The sequence below is a fragment of the Ornithorhynchus anatinus genome, chromosome 7 (genome assembly GCF_004115215.2).
Source record: "Ornithorhynchus anatinus isolate Pmale09 chromosome 7, mOrnAna1.pri.v4, whole genome shotgun sequence".
In the NCBI taxonomy this organism is placed as follows: domain Eukaryota; kingdom Metazoa; phylum Chordata; class Mammalia; order Monotremata; family Ornithorhynchidae; genus Ornithorhynchus; species Ornithorhynchus anatinus.
In genome coordinates this window covers 71,516,359-71,543,759 of record NC_041734.1, presented here as the reverse complement: position 1 = coordinate 71,543,759, position 27,401 = coordinate 71,516,359, and the positions used below count along the sequence as shown (strand labels likewise).

Here is a 27,401-nt window from a genome sequence, read left to right as displayed (position 1 = left end):
GGCTGGAGGAGAGATTCCATGCCCTTGCCTGATCTGCTCTGGGATGCCAATAGGTTGTCCCCAAACCTCCCTCCCTCTCACAAGGGGTGAATAAGAAGAAGAAGAAGAAGAATTGTGGTAATTGTTAAGCACTTACTGTGTGCCAAGCACTTTCTAAGCACTGGAGTAGATAAAAGGTAATCAAGTCAGACATAGTCTCTGTCCCACATGGGGCTCACAGTCTTAATCCCCATTTGACAGATGCAGTATCTGAGACACAGAAAAGTAAAGTGACTTGCCAAGGTCACACAGCAGACAAGTGGCAGAGCTAGGATTAGAACCCAAGTCCTAATTACTGCCAGGCCTGTGCTCTATCCAAGATAAGCTGTTCCCCTGATTGTGGTGGGGGCCATTAGTCACCCCCATGCCCTCTCCCCACCCCTACACGGGAACAGAGAGTCTGGGCGTCCTCTATCCCCAACCCCCTTCCCCCAGCCCAGGGAAGAAAAAGAGCAGCAGCTGCCGGGTCTTCTCAGGACCTGTGACGGGACCAAGGGGGCCGGGCCGGCGGGCCGGCAGCCGAGCGGGGCTAATTTTACACTCCTGCAGGGTGGATCTGGGAGCCCGCTTGCCCTCTCTTCCTCCCCTCCCCACCTCCTACCGTGGGCTCCACTGGTTCGGTGCACTCCGCTGGTTCAGCGGAGCTCTGAGGGACCGGGCCCTGTTACGTCCGGGACCGGGGCAGAGGCTGCAGAATTGAAGCCCGGCACAGGGCCCGTCCCATCGGAAAGCATGGAGCCCACCACCCCCCAGGACGACAGTCAGAGGAAGAAGCAGCCCAAGAAGGTGGTGCCGATCACACCGCCCCACCCGGCCCGGGCCCTGTTCTGCTTCACCCTGCAGAACCCCCTGAGGAAGGCCTGTATCAGCATCGTGGAATGGAAGTATCCTTTCTCCCAGAGTGGGACAGTGGGGCTGGAAGGGCCAGAGGGGTTGGGGAGGGAAAAGGAGGTAAAGTCTAGGTGGGAGGGAGCCGGGCCTGGGCATTGAGGTCCTGGGGCAGAGTTGGGCGAGCAAGGAGACCAAGCACCCGAACAACCACTCTCCAGAACGTCCAGCCTTGGAAGAGCAAGGGCCAGAGATGAAGGGGTTGCCCACCGGCCAGCCAAGGCCTGGAGGACTTGGGAAGACTGGGTCCAAGCTGCTAGAGCCCATAGAGATAGAGAAGGGACGGGGAAAAGGGGACCAGAAAAGGGAGGCCGGCGAGCAGTGAAATGGAAGAGCTGCTCCAAATACCCTGGACTGGTCATTGGGCCTGTTGCCCGCCCGCAGCTGCTGCCATTGCAGCCAAGATCAAATCTCCCTACCCTCCCTGACTTCCTCTCCCCGGCCCCCTGTCTGTCTCCTGGTTTGCTCGCTCAGCTTCCCTTCCCTTCTCCTCTGAGGTTTACTCTCCCTTCATGTGCATGTGTGCACAAATGTGTGGCTGCCTCTGCCTCTCTGTCCCTCTATCATCAGTGTGTGTGTCTGTGTCTGCCTCCACCTGTCTCTTTGTATCAGTGTGTGTGTGTTTGTGTGTGCTACTGCCTCTCCCTCTCTGTCCCTTTGCATTAGTGTGTTTGTGAGCATGACTACTTCCTTCTCTGCCTCTCTGTCTCTTTGTATCATATATACATATAGGTGTCTGCGTGCTCCTCTTTGCATCCCCCATTTCTATCTTCCCATCAATCAGTTATTAGTATCCACTGAATGCTTATGGTGTGCAGAGCACTGAACTAAGCGCTTGGGAGAGTACAATACAATCGGTAGACATGATCTGCGCCCACAACGAACTTAAAGTTTATAAGGAGGAGTTTACAGACTCCTCTTCCTTCCCTTCCCCTCCCTCTCCTATCCTTCCCTCTCCAACCCTCTCTTTTCCTCTCCTCTCTGCGAGGTCTCCAGGCAAAGACAAGATTGTCCTTTCCTGTAAACATTTTCTGGCTCACCTAATTCCCAAACCCGGTCTGGGGACTTAGTCCAAGCTGAGGCTTTCCCTGCTCTGGCCAAGTCTGTGCTACTTAAAGCAGAACTGAGTTGGCCACCCTCACCACCCCGCACCCTCTCTGACAGGGGGCCAAGTAAGGGTGGGGGACCCTTAGCTCCAGAGAGACCCTAAGTTTGGCAGACCCTCCAGCTGGACATCTCCTTAATGCTCTCCTTCAGACCCTTTGAAATCATCATCCTGCTCACCATCTTTGCCAACTGTGTGGCTCTGGCAGTGTACCTGCCTATGCCTGAGGATGACAACAACACTACCAATATGGGCCTGGTAAGAAAGGTTTCTCTTCCCTCCCTCCCTTCCTCCACATTCACTTCCTTTTTCCTCTTCCCCACCTTCCTCCCCCTCTCCCTCCCTCCTTCCCCCACTCCCTCCCTCTCTTCTTCCCTCCCTCTGCCCCTCCTCTGCTCCCTCACTCCCTCTCTCCTACACCATCCCTCTTCCTCTCCCCCACTCCTTCTCTTCCTCCTTCCCCCTTTCCTCTGCTCTACCTCTTTCCCTTCCTCCCTCTTTCTCTCCCCAGCTCCTTCTCTTCCCTGCTCCCTCTCTTTCCCACCCCCTCTTCCCCACTCCATTCATTCATTCAATCATATTTATTGAGCACTTACTGTGTGTAAACCACTGTACTAAGCACTTGGGAGGGTATGATATAACAATAAACAGACACATCCCCCTTCTCCCTCCCTTTTTTCCCCTCTCCCCCTTTCCCTCTCTACCCCCTTCTTTTCCTCCTCTTTCCCTGTCCTGCTCTTCCCCTCTCTTCCCCTCTTTTCTCCTCTCCCTCTCTCCCCCTCTCGCTCTCTCTCTCTCACCCCACTCACTTTCTCCCTCCTACCTGCCAACTGTTTAGAGTCCTCCCTCTCTGCTTTCAGCCCCCCTTGGGGAGCTAGTTGGGTCCTTCCTTCCTTCCCTGCCTGTGCAGCATCCCTGGTTCATCTATACAGGATACACTTGCTCCTTTCAGGGCAAAATTCCATCCTATGGGGCCAGAGTCTGGGCTACTTATTTCCCTGTCCCTTGTGGGGCTTACAGTCTTAATCCCAATTTTACAGATGAGGTAACTGAGGCACAGAGAAGTAAATGACCTCACCAAGGTCCTGCAGCAGACAAGTGGTGGAGCTGAGACTAGAAGCCAGTTCCTTCTGTCTCTCAGGTTCATGGTTTAACAACTAGGCCATGCTGCTTCTTGATCACCCTCCCTGGACATGGTGATCCTAAACAGGTGGGGATCTGGCATATTGGAACATCAATGGATGGATCCCATGCAGTGGGAATGGATGGGCATTCTCAGACACCCCATGCTTTGGGGTCTGTCATTTACACTTCTCAGGAAGGGTTCAGGACACAAACATCTGCTCCCCAGGCCTTTTCCTGGCCAAGCTGCTGGTGGGCTGGTAGGGGGTGAGGGAAGGAGCAGTAGGCAGGGGATAGGGGAGTGTTGGTGTGAGGTCTGCACACACTCATTCCACAAGGTCTTGTGTTGACGCCAACCATGACTGGGTTTATTGAGCACCGGCCTGGGCTTGGAGGGTATACAGTAGAAGGCCAAGGCAGGTCCCTGCCTTCTGGAAACTTACAGTTGAAATATGACCTGCCCAGAGAAATTGATTCTATTGAGGGCAGTTTGGCCAGTACCACTGCCCTGCTCTGCCCTGCTCCTGCCAATCCTGTTCCTCCTGAAGTACAGGGGACAACAGGTGAGTAATAATAATAATGTCAGGAATTGTGAATTGTATTCCTTCATTCAATCATTCAATCATATTTATTGAATGCTTACCATGTGCAAAGCACTGTACTAAGTTCTTCAGATAGTACAATATAACAATAAACAGACACATATGTGTCAAGCACTGTACTAGGTGTTAGGGTAGTTACACATTAGATCAGAAACAATCCTTGGGTCACACATGGAGCTTATAGCCTAAGGGAGAATAAGACCAAGTACTAAATCCCCATTTTACAGTTAAGGAAACTGAGGTCCAGAGAAGTGAAGTGACTTGCTCAAAGACCCTGCAGGCAAGCGATGTAGCCTAATTAGAACCCAGGACCTCTGACTCCCTGGCCAGGGATCTTTTTGCAAGCAGGGATGCAGCACATTGCAAAATGCTTCCTGTACAGTGAGTTTATGGTGCAGTGAGTGTGATTGGTGCCAACTCTGGGCCTTCGCCCCAGAACGAACATCCACTGCTATCTTCCCTAATCCTGCCTGCTGCAATTTTCAAGATTTCACAGTGGGGCCTTGTGGAAAGAGCACAGAATTTGGACCAGACCAAAGTTGCTCCTCGGGGATTTTTCCCAGAATCCCTTGGCACTGCCACCTCCTCCTGTCCCCCTCCAGCCAGATTCGGCACCTCACCTAGCTGGCTGGACAAGTGGCTCTTCCCCCACTGATGAACTGGGGCAAAGAGTCTCCTGGTACCCTATGGTCCCTAGAGAGGGCAGAAATCACTCACCAGCTGCTAGGGTGCCCCAGCGGTGGGAGGCCCCAGGCAGATCAGGGAACACTGATAGCAATACTGGCAACTGGCCCATTTTCCTGAAGTAAGAAAATCCGTGGCCTAGTCATTCCAATGAGAAGACGTCTTTGACTGAGATTTAGTTCTTCGCAGCCTGGAAAAGAGGAGAGAAGGCTGGAAAATTGGGGATGAGAGGGAATCAGGGAAAGGTCCTCCAGGTTATATAGGGTTACTATGTGGAGACCAGCTCAGATCAGAATGAGAGGAAATGATGATTATGGTATTTGTTAATCAACCAGTGGTATTTATGAACACTTAATGTGTGCAGAGCACTGTAATAAGCACTTGGGAGAGAACAGTAGAATAGTTGATAGATACGTTCCCTGCCCATAAGTGTTTACTATGCATCAAGCACTGTTCTAAGTGCTAGGGTAGATACAAGTTAATCAGGTCAGATGGAGTTCCTGACCCTAGTGGGGCTCACAATCTAAGTAGGAGGGAGAACAGGTATTGAAGCTCCATTTTACAGTCAAGGAAACAGGTCCAGTGAGGTGAAGTGACTTGGCCAAGGTCACACAGCAGGGATTAGAACCCAGGTCCCCATGACTTCCAGGCCCATGCTCTATCCACTACATCACAGTGCTGGACTTAAATGGCAGCAAGAAGGATTGAAACTATACTAAGAATTTTGCTGCTAAAGGATTACATTATACAGGAACAAGTGACTCGGGGAGGTAATGAAGCTCTCCTTCTCTGAAGATCTCCAGGAATAGAAAAGACATTCAACTCTCTGGAACGAGGTAGCTGCAGGCCTGTCTGAAGGCTGATAGCAAACTAAGCCTTATTCTCATTTTGTGCAGAGAGGTTAGAGTGGCATCTATCCCCAGCCTGCCCTGTCAGGGACCTCTAATGGGAGGGACAAACAGTTGTCTGACCCAGAAAGGAGGCTAAAACATCGTTTTCAGAAGCAGAGCATATTTTATTAGTAAACCACCCCTAGCCCTTCCCTGTAAGTAGATTCATTAGTCATCTATGGGCAAGTCAGATAAATAGATTTCTGTAATCCTTCCTTAGGTAGCAAACTCTACCGTGGTTACATTAAGGGGCTTGTCTGAATGAGGCATGGGATGCTGGGAATACTGCTAGTGAATTAGTGCTCCTGGTTGAAAAGACTTGGATTAGATTACTATTATTTTTGTTAATGATAACAGTAATAATAGTAATAAAATGTATTTATTAAATACTATGTGCCAAGTGCTTAAGTGCTTAACAAATATCACAATTATAATTATTGAAATGTGCACTTGGGAACATCCCATAAAGGTTCCACCCTTCTAGACTGTAAAGTCATTGTGGGCAGGGAAGATGTCTACCAACTTTGATGTTCTGTACTCTCCAAAGGGCTTAGAATAGTGCTCTACACACAGTAAGTGCTCTCTGAAGACCTCTGATTGATTTGTTTTTTAATAGTACTTTTTAAGCATTTACTATATGCCAGGCACTGTACTAAGCACTGGAGGAGATACAAGACATTCAGGTTTGACACAGTCCCTGCCCCACTCGGGGCTGACCTGATGACTGACTGACCCCCATAGGCTCCAGTGGAGTGGGATGAGATGCAGAGCACTGGACTCAGCCATGGAAGATTACTCCTTATCGGCCTCTCCCTCTGACACGCCGCCCCCCAGGAGATATATGGTCTTCAGTCTGGGTCTGGATCCATCAGTCCTGTTTGTGAGAGCCAGTGAGTTGGGGGAGAAGGGCACAATCATGAAGATTTGAACCTCCAGAGCTTTTATCCTAAATCCAATCAATCAATCAATGGTATTAATCTACGGTTACAGTGTGCAGAGCACTGTACTAAGTAAAATTAAAAAAAAATTCTGGTATTTGCTAAGCACTTACTATGTGCCAGGCACATAGTACTGGGTTAGATTCAAGTAAATAGGGTTGAACACAGTCCCTATCCCATGTGGTGCTCACAGTCTTCAGCCCCACTTTACACATGAGGTAACTGAGGCACAGAGAAGCTAAGTCACTTGTCCAAGGTCACACAGTAGACAAATGGCAGAGTCAGGATTAGAACCTGTGACCTTCTGACTCCCAAGCCTGTACTCTATCCACTGCACCATGTTGCTTCTCTTACTCAGCAAGTGGGAGCCTACAGGAGTTGGTAGAAAAAATCCCTGCCCTCAGGAAGCTTACAGTCTAGTGGGGCAGAAGATGAAGAGAGTCAGGAATAGGGTATTAGGGTCCTGAGGATCCTGGCTTTGGAAACTCCTTCCACCCCACTTTCTGGGTGTAAAGCCTAGTGATTCATGATGCCATGGTAATACCACCTCATGTGACTAAATTGGCTGTTATGGAACGGCTGATGTGATATCACCATTACCATGGAGATATCTTTAGCATATTGGGTAAAAATGTCAAATTACCAAGCCTCAGATTTAATGCTAATCCTTGAGAAATCTCTGGGTTGGTGCTGGAGATAATGTCATCCTTAGCATCCTTTAGGTCAGATTCCCAGCAGGATCAAACTAATCCCGTCAGTGGACTGGGCCAATTCCCATGATTCCAGGCTGCAGGAGAGAGCTTCCACAGGTGGGGCTTGCCCTGGGGTTGGGATTGATGACATCATGAGGAGGTTGGGCTAAGGGCAGTGAAGAGGTCTAGTCAAAGTGTTCCACCTGGACATTCAGAAGAATCACCTCAGGGAATGGAAGCCTATCCTCAGTGGTTTTCAGCCCATGACCCAGTTAGGGGGTTCAAAGCTCTGTGATGATGATGATGATGGTATCTGTTAAGCACTTACTATGTGCCAAGTACTGTTCTGAGCACAGGGTAGATACAAGGTAATCAGATTGTCCCACATGGGGCTCACAGTCTTAATCCCCATTTTACAAATGAGGTAACTGAGGCACAGAGAAGTTAAGTGACTTGCCCAGAGTCACACAGCTGATAAATGACGGAGCCGGGATGAGAATCCATGACCTCCGACTCCCAAGCCCGGGCTCTTTCCACTGAGCCACCCTCCATGTACAGTAAGCACTCAGTAGGTACCACTGATTGATTAATTGGTTCAGGGGTTCATTTCTCCAGTTCACCCAGTGTTTGGCTTTTTGGCAGCCGCTCTTCTGGTGGGCTGCTCCTCTGAGACCACCCCTGGGGTCCCTCGCTGTGCCAGGCCCCTTCACTTCACTTGGCTGGTTTTTAAAACTGAAGTCTTCCCAAAGTCAGAGCCTGCTTGGTGATGACTGACCAGAGATGCTAGAGGCCAACTGGAGCAGCAGATTTGAGGTGAGGTAACCCCTGGTCAGCTTTAGGGCCCAGGCCTGAGATTGTCAGGAAAGAAAACAGTTCAACCACCTGCTTTTTTTTTATGGTATTTACTAAGCACTGACTATGTGCCGGGCACTGTATTAAACATTGGGGTAGGTACAAACTAATCAGGTTGGACACAGTCCCTGTCCCACATGCGGTTCAGTCTTATTCCCCATTTTTACAGATGAGGTAACTCAGACACAGAGAGGTTAAGTGATTTGCCCAAGGTCACACAGCAGACAAATGGCAGAGATTTTCTGGGGCACCTGAAAAAAATAGCTTTGGGAAAAAAAAATCCACTTTGTTCCCCAGACTGCTGTTTATCAGTGTACAGTTCTGCATATAGGTTACCACGAATGAATGAGTGGGTAGCCTTGAGATCCTCAGAAGGGAGGATTATTGTTTTGACTGGAATGCCTTCCAGGTGTTATTTTGTTCATCCCCCTACCCCCAGATCAGACAAACCTAACCTTCCCACACAGCTCCATTTTATTTTAATCAATCAATGATATTTACTGAGTGCTTATATAGAGCATGGTACTCTGTACTATGCACTTGGGAGGGTATGAGAGTGTTAATAATGATAATGGTATTTGTTAAGCATTTACTATGTATTAAGCACTGAGGTAGATACACAATAATCAGGACAGACACAGTCCCTCTCCCATATGGGGCTCATGGTCTAAATAGGAGGGAGAACAGGCATTGAATCTCCATTTTACAGATGAGGGAACTGAGGCACAGAGAAGTTAAGTGACTTGACCAAGGTCACATCAACCAAATGGCAGAGCTGAAATTAGAATCCAGATCCACTGACACTGCAGACACGCTCTTTCCACTAGGCCATGCTGCTTCCATTATTCCATCATTTATTATTATCTGCTCTTTCATCCTGATATGTTGGTGTCCCCCTCATTGCCCCCCCTCATTGATGGGTGGAGGGAACTGTAAAGAGACAGTGGCTCTTGAAGGGGCTTTCTGGGGTGTGTCCCTGCATAATCTGCTCCTCCCTCTGCCACTCCCCTTGTTGGCGACCCCACCATTGGTAGACACTGCTCCGTTTTGCCCTCCTACCCCTCCCCCAGCCTCTGCCTCCACTCCCCACAGATAAGGTTGCAGCTCGAAGCCCCTAACATGGACGAAGCATGTGTGCTGGCATCTTGGTCATATGCTGAAAGGCTCAGGGTTTTTTTATAGGGTGCAGAAGAATGTGCAGCTTCCACACCCAGCCGTAGGCCCAGGCCTCTCCCTCCAGGGGTGCCCCCACACCCCCAACTGCCCCACTAATAATAATAATCATAATAATTGTGGTATTTGTGCTAGGCACTCTACTAAGCACTGGGAAGGATACAGAAAAATTGGGCTGGACACAGCACCGTCCCACATGGGGCTCACAATTTTAATCCCCATTTTACAGATGAGGGAACTGAGGTCCAGAGAAGTGAAGTGACTTTCCCAAGGTCACACAGCAGACAAATGGCAGGGCCAGGATTAGAACCCATGTCCTTCTGACTCCCAGATCACTGCTGTAGCCACTAGGCCATGCTGCAACCCACTCAAACCCCTGCCCCAACGTTTGGACTCCAACATTATGCTCCAAGCAAGGGAGCTGGCCTCCGTGCCACCAGAGAGGAACTGTTAGGAATAACAACGGTATTTACTAAGTGCTTTCCATAAATCAAGCACTGGGCTGAGTGATGTTGGAGATAATGGAATCATTAAATGAGGACTAGCCCTGGTCCCACACACAACTCACCATCTAAGAAAGCAGGGAGATCTGAGATACTTTCCTCCAATCTACTGAGGAAACCATGTCGGGAAGTGAAGTGACTTGCCCAAGGCCCCCCAGGAGACCAGTAGCAGAGTGGGAATTAGAAACTAGGGCCCTGATCTCCCAGTCCTCCCCACCTCCACCACTCCAGCTGCTACTTCCCTCCCCGGGGAAAGGTGACAGGAGAAGGAGCAGAGGATTTCGATACAGCCAAGCCTCTGTGGGTTGAGGAGGGGTGGGATTGAAGAGGGTCGATCCTTCCCCGGGACCCCTGGCCCAGGCTCCAGAGCGATGCGGAAGTTCTTGACACTGGCCTGGGGTTGGGGCAGGGGGCAGCAGGAGTGTCAGTACCTGGGGATTCTGCATTACTCGGGGGGTTTATGAACACAGGATCTTCCCAGGTCTCCCAGGACCAGTCCAATCTCCAACCCCCCTGACAGACGGACAGCAGCCCACAGCACTTATGTACATATCTGTAATTTATTTATATTAATATCTGTCTCCCCTTCTAGACTGTAAACTTGTGGGCAGGAAATGTGTCTGTTTATTGTTATACTGTACTCTCCCAAGCGCTTAGTACAGTGCTTTGCACGCAGTAAGCACTCAATCAATACAGTTGAATGAATGAATTGAATGAATGAAGCTCTTGGTACCCCTCAACCCCACTGACAAGGAGGACAGCTGCATCTCCTGGGATCCCCCGACCTCACTGACAGGCTGAACAGCTGAAGCTTCTGGGTTGTTCGGGGAGGAGGGAAGGTACAGAGTGGCTTAGTATGGTGCTTAGTACGGTACAGAGAAACAGCTTGGCTTAGAGGAAAGAGCACAGATTTGAGAGTCAGGGGTCATAGGTTCTCATCCTGCCTCCGCCACTTGTCAGCTAACTTGGGGCAAGTCACTTAACTTCTCTGTGCCTCAGTTACCTCATCTGTAAAATGGGTATTAAGACTGTGAGCCCCATGTGGGACAACCTGATTACCTTCTGTCTCCCCCAGTGCTTAGAACAGTGCTTGGCACATAGTAAGCGCTTAACAAATAATATCATCATTATTATTATTATCAGTGCTCTGCATACAGAAAGTACTCAATAAATAACCACTAACTGATTGATGATGATGATGGCTCAGTTCCCCATCCATCTTGGACTTTGCAGGGCTCTCTCAACATGGTCTAATAGGAAAAATAACAATAATAATAACAACAATAGTATTCATTAAACACTATGTACCAAGCACTATACTAAGCACTAGGGTAGGTACAAGATAGCCAGGTTGGACACAGCCTCTGTCCAGTGCTTAGAACAGTGCTTGACACATTGTAAGCACTTAGCAAATACCAACATAATACCAACATAGAGAAGCAGGGTGGCTCAGTGGAAAGAACTTGGGCTTGGGAGTCAGAGGTCATGGGTTCGAAGCCCAGCTCTGCCACTTGTCAGCTGTGTGACTGTGGGCAAGTCACTTAACTTCTCTGTGCCTCAGTTACTTCATCTGTAAAATGGGGATTAACTGTGAGCCTCACGTGGGACAACCTGATTACCCTGTATCTACCCCAGTGCTTAGAACAGTGCTCTGTACATAGTAAGCGCTTAACAAATGCCAACATTATTATTATTATAATAATGATATGGGCTCACTGTCTAGATGGGAGGAAGAAAAGATACTTAATCTCAATTTTGTAGATAAGATAACTGAGGCACACAGAAGTTAAATGACTAGTGGAAAAAGCAGCGGACCGAGAGTGCCACAAAACTGCTGTGTGATAATGAACCATTCACTTAATATATCTGTGCCTCTGTTTCCTTAAGGTAAAATGAAGATTCAATACCTGTTCTCCCTCCCTGTTCACTGTGAGCCCCATGTAGGGCAGGGATTGGGTCCTATCTGACTGTACTGTATCTGCTCCAGCACTTAACATATAGAAAGCACTTAATAAATACTTATAATAATTATCATTATATTGCTCCTCTTCTCTTTGCCACTCTGCGACATCCTCCTGCCTCCCCTCCCCACAGCCTTTCACTTTCCTCAGGCTCAATCCCTACTCTCCCTGTCAACTTTCATGGGGTCACCAGCAGGGTCCAACCTGCCCCCTTATTGGATCCAAGTAATTTCTGGACAGGTCTCACCAGCTGAGCCATAAGGGGGCTTGGAGTCCCCAGGGATGGGTGGAGTGGGGTGGAGGAGGAGGAGTATTGGTCTGAGATTTGGGTGAAGGTTCAAGGGGCTTAAATATATCTGTCATCTTCACTCACAGTGGAGGGTAATTTTCCAGATCTGGATGGTGGTGATGCTGACCCCTGAAATACTCCCGTAACCCTCAGACCCATGGTCTCCCTCCTCCCCACACCCTCCCCCATTCAGGGGCAACAGCCTGCTCCCCAAGGGGAGAGAGAGAGAGCGGGAGAGTTAAACTGGGCATAAGGAAGAAGAATGCTCCCATTGCCATCTTGGGAGGTTTATGCTTGTGCTTGGAAGGTTTGCGCTTGGTGTCTGAAGGACTGGAGGCAGGTCTCTCCTAGCTCTGGGACTTTTACTGATAAGTATGGTATTTAATTGTGATAATCAATCAATCATATTTATTGAGCACTTACCGTATGCAGAGCACTGTACCAAGCGCTTGGGAGACTGCAATACAACACGATCCCTGCCCACAACCTACAGTGTCAGACACCATGCTAAGAGCTTGGGTAGGTACAAGATAACCAAATCAAACATGGTCTCTCTCCTACAAGGGGCTCACTAACTGATAGGTGTAGGCACCAGATACCTTGTATCTACTCCAGCACTTAGTACAGTGCTCAGCTCGTTGTCTCTAGACTGTAAGCTCGTTGTGGGCAGGGAATGTGACTGTTTATCGGTGTACCGTACTCTTCCAAGAGTTTAGGACAGTGCTCTGCACACAGTAAGTGCTCAATAAATATGATTGAATGAATGAATGAAGATACAGTGTTTTTCACATAAAAAGCTCTTAGCTTATATCACAAATAATGGAGCTGTGTGGCCTAGTGGAAAGAGCATAGGCTCAGGTGTCAGAGGACTAGGTTCTAATCCCAGCTCTGCCAGTGGCCTGCTGTGTGACCTTGGGCAAGTCATTTGACTCTGTGCCTCAGTTTCCTCAGGCAGGGGACTCAGTACCTGTTCTCCCTCCCTGTTACGCTGTGGATTGTGTCCAATCTGATTATCTGGTAGCTACCTTAGTGTTTGAGTAATGCTTGATATATAGTAAGCACTTAACAAATACCATAATAATACTATTATCATCATTATTATCTTACTGTCATTGTACAGATAGGGAAATGGAGGCACAGAGAGATGAAGTGACTTGCCCAAAATCACAGAGAAGGTCAGTGGCAGAACAACATGCCAATGGCAGGAGGCCAGCAGTCCAGCACCCTACCTCCTAGGCTACCAGGAGTGGTCTCCCCCAACATCCCTTGCTATATGTGAAGGCTGAAGCATCAGTGAAGGGAAGAGCACCCAGCGAAGGGAGAGCATTGAAGTGGTTAAACAGAGAAACAGCATGGCCTAGTGGATAGAGATTGGGCCTGGGAGTCAGAAGGACATGGGTTCTAATCCCAGCTCCACCACGTGTCTGCTGTGTGACCTCGGGGAAGTCATTTGACTTCCCTGTGCCTCAGTACCTCATCTGTAAAATGGGAATTAAGACTGTGAGCCCCTTGTGGGACATGGACTGTGTCCAACCTGATTAGCTTGTATCTACCCCAGAGCTGTACTTAGAACAGTGTCTGGTGCATAATAAGCACTTAACAAATATCTCACACACATGTACACAAAAACCTCTAAGAGATAATGAGGCTTTAGGCCCAGGAAAGCTGCCTAGTGAGAGAAATAGCTGCATCCTCCACTACCCCCCGCCCTCGGACGCTCCAATTCCCTGGCTGGCTAGTCAGACCCACTCGCCCCATCCATCTCTGGGCTTCTGGGCCACAAGGAACTGGAACCAAGAAGCCCACAATGAAGGCAAGTGTCTCTTTGGCCTCAGGGGCCACAGACCCCGGGGAGTCAGCATCCACCAAGGATGGCCGGTCTGAGTGGAGGAGGCTGTGGATGTGGCAGTGACCGTCTGCCAAGGCATCGGCTCAATTCTTTCCAGTCCTCAGAGCCCTTTGTGCCCACCGCTCTGAACTCCCTACTCCTTATTCACATCTTCCCCTTCCCCTTGTTCTTCCCCTGACTCTATTTATTGCCATCGTTCTCGTCTGCCCGTCTCCCCCGATTAGACCGTAAGCCCGTCAAACGGCAGGGACTGTCTCTATCTGTTGCCGACTTGTTCATTCCAAGCGCTTAGTACAGTGCTCTGCACATAGTAAGCGCTCAATAAATACTATTGAACATCTTCATAATAATAATAACTGTGGCATTAGTTAAGCACTTACTATGAGAAGTAGCGTGGCTTAGTGGAAAGAGCATGGGCTTGGGAGTCAGAGGTCGTGGGTTCTAATCCTGGCTCCACCACTTGTCAGCGGTATGACTGTGGGCAGGTCACTTAACTTCTCTTTGCCTCAGTTACCTCATCTGTAAAATGGGGATGAAGACTGTGAGCCCCATGGGAGACAACCTGATGACCTTGTATCTACCCCAGTGCTTAGGACAGTGCTTGGCACATAGTAAGTGCTTAACAAATACCAGGATTTATTTTATTTTATTTATTTTATGTGCCAAGCACTGTATTGAGCCCCGGCGTGGATATAAGCACATTAGGTTGGACACAGTCCCTTTCCCATGTGGGGTTCACCGTCTCAATTCCCATTTTAAAGATGAGGTAACTGAGGCCCAGAGAAGTAAATTGTCTTACCCAAGGTCACATAGAAGACCTGTGGCGGAGCTGGGATTAGATACCATTACTTTTTGACTTGTACCATGCTGCTTCATCTTTCCTGTCTCTTGGATTATTCTGCTGTAGCTCTGCCCTTCCTCAGTTTACTTGAAAATGATTTATGTCTGCTGTCTCTACCCCCACCTGCCCCTCCCATAGTCTGTAAACTCCCTAAGAGCAGGGATCCTATTTCCTCACACTATGGTACTCTCCCATGTGCTTAGTACAGTGCTCTCTTTACACAATAAACTGTGAACTCCTTGACGGGGGGAATTGTGTCCACTAACTCTATTGTACACACTGCACATGGGTCTGGAAGTTCTAAGGATCTAGGTTCTAACCTCAGCTCCACCTGCTGTGTGACCTTGGGCAAATCACTTAACTTTTCTGGGTCTCAGTTACCTCATCTGTAAAATGGGGATAAAATATCTGTTCTCCTTTCCCCAGGTGGGACAGGGTTTGTATCTGCTCTGCTTATGTTGTATCATCCACAAGACTTTGTATAGTACTTGGCATAGAGTAAGCATTTAACAAATACCACATTATTAAGTACTTAATACAGTGCACCACACACCATAGACACACACATACGCACACCATCTCTGATGGGCAGGGCTGCTTCTTTGAGCTGGGGGCAGGCGGGAGAAGCTTTCTGGTTTGAGGGACAAATGTAACCTCATCTGGCAGCAACTAGGTCCTTGAAATCCTCTCATAATCCAGTCACCCAGCCTGGGGGCGAGGGAATAGACAACAGACTCAGGCCAAGACGGCTGGCTGGAGGCTTCTTCCCCAGGGAGGGGAAGAGACACCAACTATTTTGGGCCATGCTGCAGCTTGAGGCTGGGGGCTGAGCCCTGGCCCCGTGTAGTTCGGTTAGCTCAGTTACATACCTTAAGTGCTATTCTGGGCTGAGCCCTGCACTAAGGTGGTTACAGGTATGAGAGAATCAAATACAACACAGTCCCTATCCTGCCTAGGAGTCATAGAGAGGAAGGGAAAGCGGAATCTTATCCTCATTTTACAGATGAGAAAACTGAGTCACAGCGATGTCACACAGCAGCCCAGTGGCAGAACTGGGATTAGATTAGTGGTTTTTTGAATCATTTTTCTATGCTCTTTCCACTAGGCCATATTCCCCATTAACCCAATTTAATGGATAAGGAAACTAACGCAAAAGCTCACATACCAAGTCAGAAGCAGGACAGGGATTAGAACCCAGATCTCCTCATTCTCCAATTGGGACTCTTTCCCCTGAACCACACTAACCCTGCTCCAAAGTGAGGCTTAAGGCCAGCCCCATGAACTTGAGCAGCTGAAGGAGAATGGAGGATGGTGTGTTGAAGTCCTCCCATTAGTCCCCAGTCTTTCCTTCCGGACAGAGGCTGAAATCAGAGCGGTGGCAGATTCCCATGCTTGGAGATCTCTGGGGATGAAGATATCTGAGAGAAACTCAGGGATTCTCTCTATCCCTTTTTCTTCCCGCAGGAAAAGATGGAGTACTTCTTCCTCATTGTCTTTGCCATTGAAGCTGTCATAAAGATCATTGCTCACGGGTTTCTGTTCCACCCAGAAGCCTACCTGCGCAGTGGCTGGAACGTGCTGGATTTCATCATTGTCTTCTTGGGGTAGGGGCTGTGCTTCTTCTTCCAGGGAGAGGAATGGGAGAGGCCTGTGGTCACACACCCCCCTCATCCACCTCCCCAACACCCAGCTCATGTGGAGAGAGGCTTAGCTGGAGCTCCTGAGGGGCTCTGTTTGAAAGGGACACCACCCTGAGGAGAAATTTGGAAGAAAGGAGATATCATGATATCATATATGATATCTCTCACCCTTGTCATTAGATTGTAAACTCCCGGAGGTCAGCGTCTGAACCAGTTAAGTGAACTGTAAGCTCAACAAGGGCCCAATATAGTGATCTTCCCAAAGGTGCTAAAAAAATACAAATGAATTAATTAATTTATTCCTTCCGTCCTTCAGAATGCTACCAAAAGCCTTTCTCCTCCAAGAAGCCTTCTCAGCTAAAGGGGTCCCTCGATTGAGGAGGTCCCCAATTGAGGTCCCCAATTGAGGGGAACTCTCTTAAGAAGACACTGAGCCAACCCCAGGCTGTGCCAAACCTCCTGGTAGGCATCCAACCAGCCAGCTCCCACCCCGAGCCCTCAGAAGGGTAGTCCCTGACTTCTACTCCATCTTCCAGCCCTCCCTGGGGGCCCACCTTACCCTCAGTGCTCTAACTCTGTTCAGTTTTCCCTGGGATGGTGGCTCAGACTCCTCAGTCCTTCCTCCAGCATCCCCTCATATCTCCGTTCTCCCCCCACCTTTCTCTGGACTCCAGGGTCTTCACGGTGGTCCTGGAGCAGATCAACCTGATCCAGAGCAGCTCGACGCCCTTGAGCAGCAAAGGGGCAGGCTTTGATGTCAAGGCCCTGAGGGCCTTCCGCGTTCTGCGACCCCTCCGGCTGGTTTCCGGGGTGCCAAGTGGGTGGGAGCCCCCCCGGCGGGGGGCGGGGAGAGGGAGTGGGAGTAACAATTTCTGCTCCCTCCCCCATCACGTTGCTCCGGGTCTCCCAACCTGCCGTCTCTAGAGTGGGGCCCAGAGGGCTCTGAGGGCTATGGTAGGCCCAGAGGTCCTGTTTAGTGTTTGTGTCATTCCCCTCTGCCAGGGGTTGACCCATCCCTGACCCACCTGGGAGGATGGGGAGGAGAAGAGGGGAGGAGGGAGGTAGCAGGGGAGGGAAAGGGAAGGGAGGGTAGTGGGCAGAGGTTGGCAGCGAGGGAGGGGATGGGGGAAGCAATGGGCTGGGATTGGGGTGGGGACAGGGGGTGGGAAAGGGAGGGCAGTGAGGGAAGGGATGAGGATAAGGGAGGAAGGAGTGGGTGGAGATGCGGATGAGGGAAGAGATGGGGAGGTGGAAGGTGGGGACGAGGGGAAGGGAGAAGGAGTGGGGAGAATGAGGGGAGGGAGAGATGGAGAAGGTGGGAATGGGGACCCGTGAGAGGATATGAGTGCCTCCTCTCCTTGACTGCAGGCCTGCAGGTGGTCCTCAACTCCATCATTAAAGCCATGGTTCCCCTCCTCCACATCGCCCTGCTGGTCCTGTTTATGATCATCATCTACGCCATCATCGGCCTGGAGCTCTTCAAGGGCAAGATGCACAAGACATGTTACTTTATTGGGACAGGTGGGTGCCCCCAGTGCCCCCACAGAAGAGTAGGAGATCACTCCATTATTAGGACTTATTGAATGCCCTCTGGGTGAGCAGAGAACTGAGAACTGGACTGAGTACTTTGAAAAGTACAACAGAGATTACAGATGTGATCTTTGCTCTTGATAAATTCAGTCTAATGGGGAAGATAGGCTAGGAGCTGTTTGAAGGCGGGGATCAGACCTACTAACTCTAACCTGCTCTACCAAATGCTTAGTACAATGTTCTTTGTACAGTAGATGGTAAATAAATGTCACTGACATTCTACCTCCCACCTGCAATTTATTTTCATGTCTGCCTTCCCCTCTAGTTTGAATGCTCCTTGAGAGCAAGGATCATGTACAACTCTACCGTACTTTCCCAAGGACTTAGTATGATGCTCTCTGCCCAGACTTAGTGTTTGATAAATACTATTGATTGAGACACAAAATTATCTACAGTTAGGAAGAAAAGGAGACTCAGGTTTATAACAAGAAAATGAAAAATGGGAAGGTGAACAAATAAGTGCTTAAGGAGTTGAGTATGATGATTTATGATACTTCTTAAATGCTAACTAGGTGCCAATTGATATGTACAAAAGAGCTCCGGGTGACTGTGAGGGCATGAGTGCTGCAATGGTAGTTGGGAAGAGATGTTTTGAGGAGGAGAAAATTAATCGGGGAGGGACTCATGGAAGAGTTGGGCTTTCTGGAGGACTTTGAAATTGGAGAGAGCTGTGATCTGGCAAGTTAGAAAGGGGAAGGAGTTCCAGAGAGAATGGAAGTAACAGCATTTATTCAGGTCAATGCACTGTGCTCAGCTATTCTCAGGAAAGAATAACAGGAGTCCAAGACACATTCTCTTCGCTTCCAGAGGTTACCCTCTAATAAGGGAGGAAGACCTAAAAATATTCACTGACAGGGAAATCAGAATCAATCAATCAATCAATCAATCAATCAATCTGTTGCCAAATTGTACATTCCAAGCACTTAGTGCTCTGCACCTAGTAAGCACTCAATAAATATGATTGAATGAATGAATGTTTACTGAATGCTTACTATGTGCAGAGCACTGTACTAAGCAGTTGAGGGAAAATAATATAGCAGAGTTGGTGGAAATGTTCTCTGCCCACAAGGAGCTTACAGTTTAGCCAGTATAGTCAATAAATACTTTGAATATTCCTGGCACCTAATTTCCTCCCTTTCCCCAGTGTTTGGGGTTGAGGACACTCCTGGCCAGCTCCAGCCTGGATAGCCAACTCAATCAATCAGTGAAAAATGTACTGAGCAATTTGGTTTTTTTTTAATAACATTGGCCATGACTTCCAAGAAAGGAGGGAAGAAGTTAGTTACCCTGATGATGAAAAGGAACAGCTGAGAGGCCAAGCCACGGCAGCTTTAGGCCCCAGGGGGAGTCAGTCCTGAAGCTTGGCTGGTCAATGAAGCCAGCTGCCCTGGTCAGTTTGGTCAGGGAGGCTGGAGACAAAGCCTTCCCTGAGAGTCACAGCAGGGCAGACTGGCAAGTTCACAGATGGTGAGCAGGGAGGTAGGGGGAGATCTGCTGAAGATAATTAGGATATAAATTTTTCTGGTTTTTAACAACCCATCATTCAGGGTGTAATTATGCAGCTTACCATATGTAATTTGGTCAGAGCGGGTTCGAATTTCAGAAGCTTTGGGTTGTATCCCAACACCTGACTATCCAGTTTTTCTCCTGTAATGTTGTAACACTAACTACAGTGTTAACAAATGAAAAACAATCAAACCAACTCATCAGTCACAATAATTAATAATCCAAGAAATTTAACATGAGGCCATTAGTTAATGCTATTTATGCTGTTAATGAAGACTATTATTCCCACCGCTCCGAGCAAGCCTTTCTGGAGAAGGCAGATGGTGCCAGCAGCTAAGTAAGGTTCTTCTCCAATCTATCAGTCAATCAATCGATGGTTTTTCTGACCTGATTATCGTGTACCTATCCCAGCACTTAGAACAGTGTTTGCCACATAGTAGGGGCTTAACAAATACCATACTTCTTATTATTGAGTGCTGACTGTTGACACTGTACTAAGCACTTGGAAGACCCACTGACCTGCTGGCAGGGCCAAGGGGCCTATTTTTGGTTCAGGGAATCAGAGTCCAGAGCTAGCTGTTCCCCAAACCTGACTTTAAGCTAACAGCTCTCCGTTGTCATGACAATTCTGGCCCTGGTAACCGGAGTTACTTTTTTGTGTGTGTGATATTTAAGTGCTTATTTTGAGCCAGGCACAGTACTAAGCTCTGTGGTAGATACAAGGTAATCAGGTCAGACGCCGTCCCTGTCCACAGAGGACTCACAGTTTTACTCCCTATTTTACAGACGAGGTAACTGAGGCCCAGAGAAGTTAAGTGACAATGTCACACAGCCGGCAAGTGAAAGAACCGGGATTAGAACCCAGGTCCCCGGGCTCCCAGGCCTTTGCTCTTTCCACTAGGCCAAGCTGCTTCACTGTCTCAGGGGAAGCCCTTTATCCCTCTCTCCTCCCACCCCTATTGCCCCTTTCCAGATATCATCGCCACGGTGGAGGGGGAGAAGCCATCTCCCTGTGCCACCACCGGCCACGGCCGCCCCTGCACCATCAACGGCAGCGAGTGCCGAGGTGGCTGGCCGGGTCCCAACAATGGCATCACCCACTTCGACAACTTCGGCTTCGCCATGCTCACCGTGTACCAGTGCATTACCATGGAGAGCTGGACTGACGTCCTCTACTGGGTAGGTCTGAGCCAGAGACATCAGCGGCACAGCTCTGGGCATCCCAGAGAGGCAGAAAGCAACCGTGGAGGGCATGTGTGGGTGGCATGGGGGATGGGAGGGGATGGGAGGGGAAGGCCCTAGTTCTCTGGGCCCTCAGTCCCAGCTACTAGAGCATGTGCAGTCAAGAGGAATTATTATGTGATAGTTATTAGGAGATCACTGAGGCACTCAATCAGCTGGCTCGCTCTTTCTGCTACTTGTCCACCCTCTTCTCCCTCTGCAACTCAACCCATCCTCTCCATTCCTCTCCAGCTAACCTATGCTTCATTCTCAGCCCTAGCTCATTTATTCCCTCCCTTTTGCCTGGAGCTCCCTCCCCCTTCCCATCAGGAAGACAATTCTCTCCCCCTCTTCAAAGTTCTTCTGAAATTCCATTTCCTCCAGGGGGCCTTCCCTGATTAATCTCTCATCTCCCAGCCCTCTATCCCCCACCAGCTGCCCCATCAACACTTTCAAATCACCTATGCTTTTGAGTCCTTTCATTCATTTAATCATATTTATTGAATGCTTACTGTGTGCAAAGCACTGAACAAAGCACTTGGGAGAGTCCTCACAACCTCCCTTGGTACTTCTGTTTATGTCTTACATGTTCTCTCACAGAGCCACGATCTCTTAGTCATATCCCTGTTTCCTCCTTCCTCCTTTCTGTAATTTATTTTAGAGTCTTCCACCCACTGCTAGACTGTAGGCTCCTTGAGGACAGGGATCATGCCTACTAGCTCCCTTTTTTTCTCCCAAGCAAGAGTACAGTGATCTGCACACAGTAAGCACTAAATGAATAGGATTGACTGATTGTTTATTAGGTGCCAAGCACTGGGATAGATAACAGGATCATGAACTCCGGCACAGTCTCTGTCCCTCATGGGGTTCACAATCCAAGAGAAAAAGAGAGCAGAAATCTTATTCCCATTTTACAGATGAGAAAACCGAGGCACAGAGAGGTTAAGCTATCTTTCCAAAGTCACACAACAGGCCAGAGGGAGAGCCAGGACTAGAACCCAGGTGTTCTGACTCCCAGCCCCGTGCTTTGCAGGGTGATGAGAATTTATCATGTGGATGGAGCAAACCCCAAACCCAGAAGTTGCAGGGTTTCCTGGTCATAAATGGCTTTGGGGCAATTCTTTGGAGGGCCTGGAACCCATCCTGTGGACAGATCTTACACAAAGTGCAGTCTGGCACAGCTAGGATCCCCAAAAGACCAGCTCCAGCACCCCCTGCCCCCCCCACCTCTTGCTGACTGAGGAGCAGGGGATGGGGATGAGGGCTCACGACTGTCCCACCTCAGGTCAACGACGCCATTGGGAACGAGTGGCCCTGGATCTATTTTGTCAGCCTCATTCTGCTGGGCTCCTTCTTCATCCTCAACCTGGTGCTGGGAGTGCTAAGCGGGTATGTTTGGGCCCCCGCCTGCCTGCCCCATGCAAGCCCTCTTCCTCACTCACCAGCCCAACCAGGGGTGGGGAAACCTGAGTGTCCAGATTCTTTCCAGCCCCTTTGGCCTGCCTGGGGAGGGTGAACTGAACTGTGTTGTGGGCCGCACAGCAAGCTCAGCCCTTGACCTGTCCCTTGGCCTCTACCATCATGGGTCTACTGCAGCGAGTTTACCAAGGAAAGGGAGAAGGCCAAGTCCCGGGGGGCGTTCCAGAAACTGAGAGAGAAGCAGCAACTGGAGGAGGATCTGAAGGGCTACATGAACTGGATCACCCAGGCTGAGGTCACGGATGACGGCCATGTGAGAGAAGGTACCGACTCCTTAGCCATTTTCCGTCTCCTGCTCCTACCCCTCCACATCTGGTGTTGGATTCTCGCATGACCCCTCAAGTCCTGTGATCACCTGGCCCTCTACTCCCATGTTTCCCACCCCTTGCCTCCACACCACAGGGGCAGGGTTTTCATTCTTTCCAATTACAAGAGTGATAATTCCAGGAATAATAGTAATGATGTTAAATTGTGGTCACTGCTTACTATTTGCCATGCTGAGTGTCCCACATGGGGCTCACAATTAAGGAGGAGGTATTGAATCCTCATTTAAGAAAGGTGAAAACTGAGGCTCATAGAAGTGACTTGCCCAAGGGGATTGGAACCCAGGGAAAGCTGTTTATGTTGAGAGCAGGGGCTGGAAGCCAGAAGCTAGAGGGTGACTGACTGTAGACAAGTGAGAGTTAGAAGAGTTAAAGGCACTGGGGAATTTCTGGGAAAGAGAGACAAGGCTGTGTGATTGAGCAGGACAAGGCCTTGGCCAGAGAGCTTTTCAGTTTCCCCATTCCTCAGATCCTCAGCACATACACAAAATGAAATGCTTACTATGAGCCAAGCTTAGTATGAGCCAAGCTTAAGTAGTAGGGTGGCTAGACTACAATCAGATGGGATGCAGTCCCTGACCCATTTGGCGATCACAGCCTGAGAGAGAATAATAATAATGTTGGTATTTGTTAAGCGCTTACTATGTGCCGAGCACTGTTCTAAGCGCTGGGGTAGACACAAGGGAATCAGGTTGTCCCACGTGGGGCTCACAGTCTTAATCCCCATTTTACAGATGAGGGAACTGAGGCACCGAGAAGTTAAGTGACTTGCCCAAAGTCACACAGCTGGCAAGTGGCAGAGCCGGGGTTCGAACCCATGACCTCTCACTCCAAAGCCCGTGCTCTTTCCAGTGAGCCACGCTGCTTCTCTAGCCACGCTGCTTCTCTAGGAAAAGCAGGTATTGAATGCCCATTTTAAAGTTGAAGAAACTGAAGCACAGAGAAGTTAAGGGTCTTGCCCAGGATCAGAGAGCAGGCAACTGTACCTCTGGGGACCTGAACTGGTCCATCTTTCTTTTGGAAGCCCCTTACAAGTGGCAGCACCCACTCACCTGGTGTACCCCTAAACCTAGTTCTGGTACTTAGACTCCCACCTCCTTCTCAAGTTGCCTTTCGGGGTGCTCAAGTTGGTTACTCCCACCTCCTTCTCAAGTTGCCTTTTGGGGTGCTCCAGGAGGCCCTCTTGGGGTGTGCTTGGATTTCTAGCAAACAGTCACAGAAGGCACTACCCTGAAACTAGCCTGGACCAGCTCATCCATCTGACCCTAGTTCATTGAGGATTTCTCTCCTGTTTTCAGGGAAACTGTCATTGGATGAAGGGGCCTCAGACACCGAAAGTCTGTATGAAATCGAGGGCTTGAACAGATTCCTTCTGTTTTTGTGAGTATCCCGCCCACCTCTCCTGTCCCCACTGCCCCAGCCATGGGAGCTTATAGGTACTAGAGGGTGGCACCGGCCAGGCGCTGCCGCCGCCCCACCATCCCTACCACCCCAGCTTCACCAAAAGGGTTCCTCCCAGAACCTCCCTGGACGCCTAGTTTCGTTCTTCACTTTGGGTGTCAACCCACCCTGGGAGCACATCCCTCCGCATCCTAGACACGCCCAAAGCCCCACCCACAACCAACCTAGAGCCTAGCTGGCACAGCCGCGGCCTTTGGCTGACACCCAGCTTCCCCCATTTGCTGAGCCTCTCGCTTACTGCTTCCTGTAGCCGGCACTGGAGACGGTGGAATCGAATCTTCCACCGGAAATGCCATGAGGTGGTCAAGTCCAAGGTGTTCTATTGGCTGGTCATCCTGGTGGTGGCCCTCAACACCCTATCCATCGCCTCAGAGCACCACCTCCAGCCAGCCTGGCTGACCCGTGTGCAAGGTGAGATGGGAATGGAGGACAGTCACCCCCTTCCCCACCCCCACCATTCCCCAACCTTCTGTTTTTTGGTTTGTATGTTTGGTATTTGTTAAGTGCTTACTGTGTGTACTAAACACTGGGATAGATACAAGCTAATCAGGTTGGACATAGTCTATGTCCCACTTGGGGCTCACAATCTTAATCCCCATTTTACAGACGAAGTAACCGAGGCACAGAGAATTCAAGTGACTTGTCCAAAGCCACACAGCAGTCAAGTGGTAGATCTGGGATTAGAACTCAGGTCCTTCAGTCTCCCAAGCCCATACTCTAACCACTAGGCCACACTGCTTCTGTTCTGATGATTACAGTATTTTTTAAGCACTCACTATGCGTCAAGCACCTTTCTAAGCACCGGGGTAGATACAAGTCAATTGGGTCAGACACAGTCCCTGTCCCACATAGGGCTCATGGTCTAAATAGGAAGGGGAACTGCAATTGAATCCCCATTTTACAAATGAGGAAACTGAGGCAAAGAGAAATGAAGTTATTTGCTCAAGGTCACCCAGCAGACAAGTGGCAGAGCCAACATTAAAATCTAGTATCTCTGACTCCCAGGTCCAGGCTCTAACCACTATGCAAGGGTAAAATCATCCCAACTTCTCTGCTTTTCAACGGGCAATCCCTGCCCCACTGCTGGAGCTTCCCAGCTTTCCAGGGGCTTCCCTCTCCAGGAAAACTTTCCCAGGGGTGAACTAAGGAACTGAGGGAGGTGGCTTGTTGGGTTTACCAGTAACTATGAGGCAGCTTTCCTGGAAAGGGGCTTTTTAACTGCGGCAGTTTGCACCGCTTTTATCGGTGTGGAGATAGTAGCCCATTCTGAGTCTGTCGCGGCCCACCTCCCACAGCTCAATTTCAGGGGGCAGCTAGGAGGGATATTGGGGGTTGGCAGGGGGAGGGAGCGCCCACAGGGGTTTTGGCTGTGTTTTCAGTCAATGCTTCAGTTTCAGGGGCTGGTTCTACCTACCAGGGACTTAGTCCCAGCAATGTAAAACCACATCTTTCATGTTGTTTTCATCCATTCAGGGGTTGTGGGGCATCTAATGATTTATAACTGTGGCATTTGTGTAGTGCCTATAATAATGATACTAATAAAATGATAACAATAATAATATTTGTTAAGCACTTACTATGTGTCAAGCACTGTACTAAGCTACATAATCAGGTCAGACACAGACCCTGTCCCATTTGGGGCTCACAGTCTGATGGGGAGGGAGAACAGGTATTAAATCCTCATTTTACAGATGAGGAAACTAAGGCCTAGAAAATTAAGTGACTTGCCCAAGTCCACACAGCAGGCAAATGGCAAAGCCAAGACGAAGGAACGGGTCCTCGGACTCTCAGGACCGAGCTCTTTCCACTGGCCCATGCTGCTTCTCATCTTTCCCAACATGGCATGTTTCTTGTCCACCTCTGATTCCTCTTCAAGTGGATTCTGTTCCTCTTACGATGTAGAGTCCAGAGCTAAGCCAGGACTCTAATGTCAACCAGTGTGAAGGGAAGATCATGATAGGAAGGGTGGGGAAAGGGGGCGATGTCAGATGGAAGGGTAAACTCCTAGTTCCTATAATAATAATTATAATTATGATGCTTGTTAAGTGCTTACTATGTGTCAAGCACTGTTCTAAGCCCTGGGGCAGATACAAGTTCATCAGGTCAGACACAGTCCCTGTCCCACATGGGGCTCACAGTCCAAGAAGAAGGGAGGAGGATTTAATCCCCATTTTACAGATGAGGTAATTGAAGCACAGAGAAGTGAAGTGACTTGCCCAAGGTCACACAACAGATACATCACAGACCCAGGATTAGAACCCACATCCTCTGACGCCCAGGCCTCTGCTCTTTCCACTAGGCCATGCTGCAGCTCCTTTGTGCTGTTTTCTTATTTATGCATCACTTTTTAACAACTGTACCTCACTGCTAGTTCACCCTCAGGCTTGCTGTCTTCTCCATTGCCTAAATCTTTTCTGCCATCTTCATTCTTAGAGCTCTGGGGGCAAGGGCTTCCCTCATCTGAGAATCCACCCTCAGGGATCCCAGGGCCTATCAAAGGTCACAGGGCAGAGCTAGACTCTAGGCCAAGGAAAGAGGGGGGACTTGGAGGTAACTTTTTATTCCATGCCTGCTTAGCAGGGAAAGAAAGGATAGGTTTTATTCATTCATTCATTCAATAGTATTTATTGAGCATTTACTATGTGCAGAGCACTGTACTAAGCACTTGGAATGTACAATTCACTTCCCCATGATTGTGTGTGTGTGTGTGTGCGTGTGTCTGCCCCTAGGGCTTATAGTAGCTCTGCTCACTGATGAGCTTGTTGTGGGCAGGGAATATGTCTGTTTATTGTTATATTGTACTCTCCCAAGCACTTAGTACAGTGCTTTGCACACAGTAGGCACTCAATAAATACAACTGAATGAATTGGTTCTCAACCTCCACTCTCTGCTACTTTTCCCAATCCCTCCACCCTCCATGCTGCTCTCTCCCTCAGACAATCAATCAATCAATCAATCAGTGGTATTATTGAGTATTTTTCACAGAGCACTGTTCTAAGCGCTGGAAGGGCACAATACAACAGAGTTGGTAGACCTCTACCCACAGCAAGCTTACAGTCTAGAGGACCCTCTTTGCCCCTTGGCCTTTCCTCTGCTGGGTCTCACCTGAGGAAGAATGCTGTCACCTCCACCGCCCCCACACCCCTCCTCACCGGCACCTTCTCCCCACCACAAGCCCATGGTCCACCTGGGGTCAGTGGACTAGGGACTGACTCTTCCCGGCCACTTGCCCTGATCTGTCAGCATTCCAAAAATCTAAGCTCCACCCTGGAAATTAGCATTCTTTTCCAACTTCACTCACTTTGCTCCAGCGCGAGAGAATAAAAATCCAGCCCAAACATCTCTCTCCAACTCCTCTATTACTTCTCCACCCCTGCGGTCCAGACCTGGCCAACACAGTGCTGCTGGCCCTGTTCACTGTGGAGATGCTGCTCAAGATGTACGGGCTGGGCCTCCGCCAGTACTTCATGTCACTCTTCAATCGCTTCGACTGCTTCGTGGTGTGCAGTGGCCTGCTGGAGACTGCTCTGGTCCAGATGGGCGCTATGTCTCCCCTCGGCATCTCTGTCCTGCGCTGCATTCGCCTGCTGAGGATCTTTAAGGTCACCAGGTAAGCGGGGCCAGGGGCAGTACCAGAGCAGGGCAATGGGGCCTAGTGGGCAAGTCACTTGACTTCTCTGTGCCTCATTTACCTTATCTGTATAATAGGGATTAGTCAATCTTATTTATTGAGCGATTACTGTGTGTAGAGCA

At 49.3% G+C, this 27,401-nt stretch overlaps 1 protein-coding gene across 1 annotated transcript in view; it reads left to right on the top strand.

Moving 5' to 3' along the window:
* Positions 1-771: 771 nt before the first annotated feature.
* The window catches only part of CACNA1S (calcium voltage-gated channel subunit alpha1 S), a 63,149-nt gene continuing 36,519 nt past the window's right edge, over positions 772-27,401 (top strand). Inside the window, exons 1-11 of the mRNA XM_029069675.1 lie at positions 772-923; positions 2,185-2,290; positions 15,893-16,032; positions 16,743-16,885; positions 17,437-17,589; positions 20,138-20,343; positions 21,671-21,774; positions 21,982-22,127; positions 23,486-23,567; positions 23,899-24,059; positions 27,033-27,258. Of these exons, the coding sequence (XP_028925508.1) occupies positions 772-923; positions 2,185-2,290; positions 15,893-16,032; positions 16,743-16,885; positions 17,437-17,589; positions 20,138-20,343; positions 21,671-21,774; positions 21,982-22,127; positions 23,486-23,567; positions 23,899-24,059; positions 27,033-27,258 (1,619 nt within the window). The remainder of the gene's footprint in view (positions 924-2,184; positions 2,291-15,892; positions 16,033-16,742; positions 16,886-17,436; positions 17,590-20,137; positions 20,344-21,670; positions 21,775-21,981; positions 22,128-23,485; positions 23,568-23,898; positions 24,060-27,032; positions 27,259-27,401) is intronic.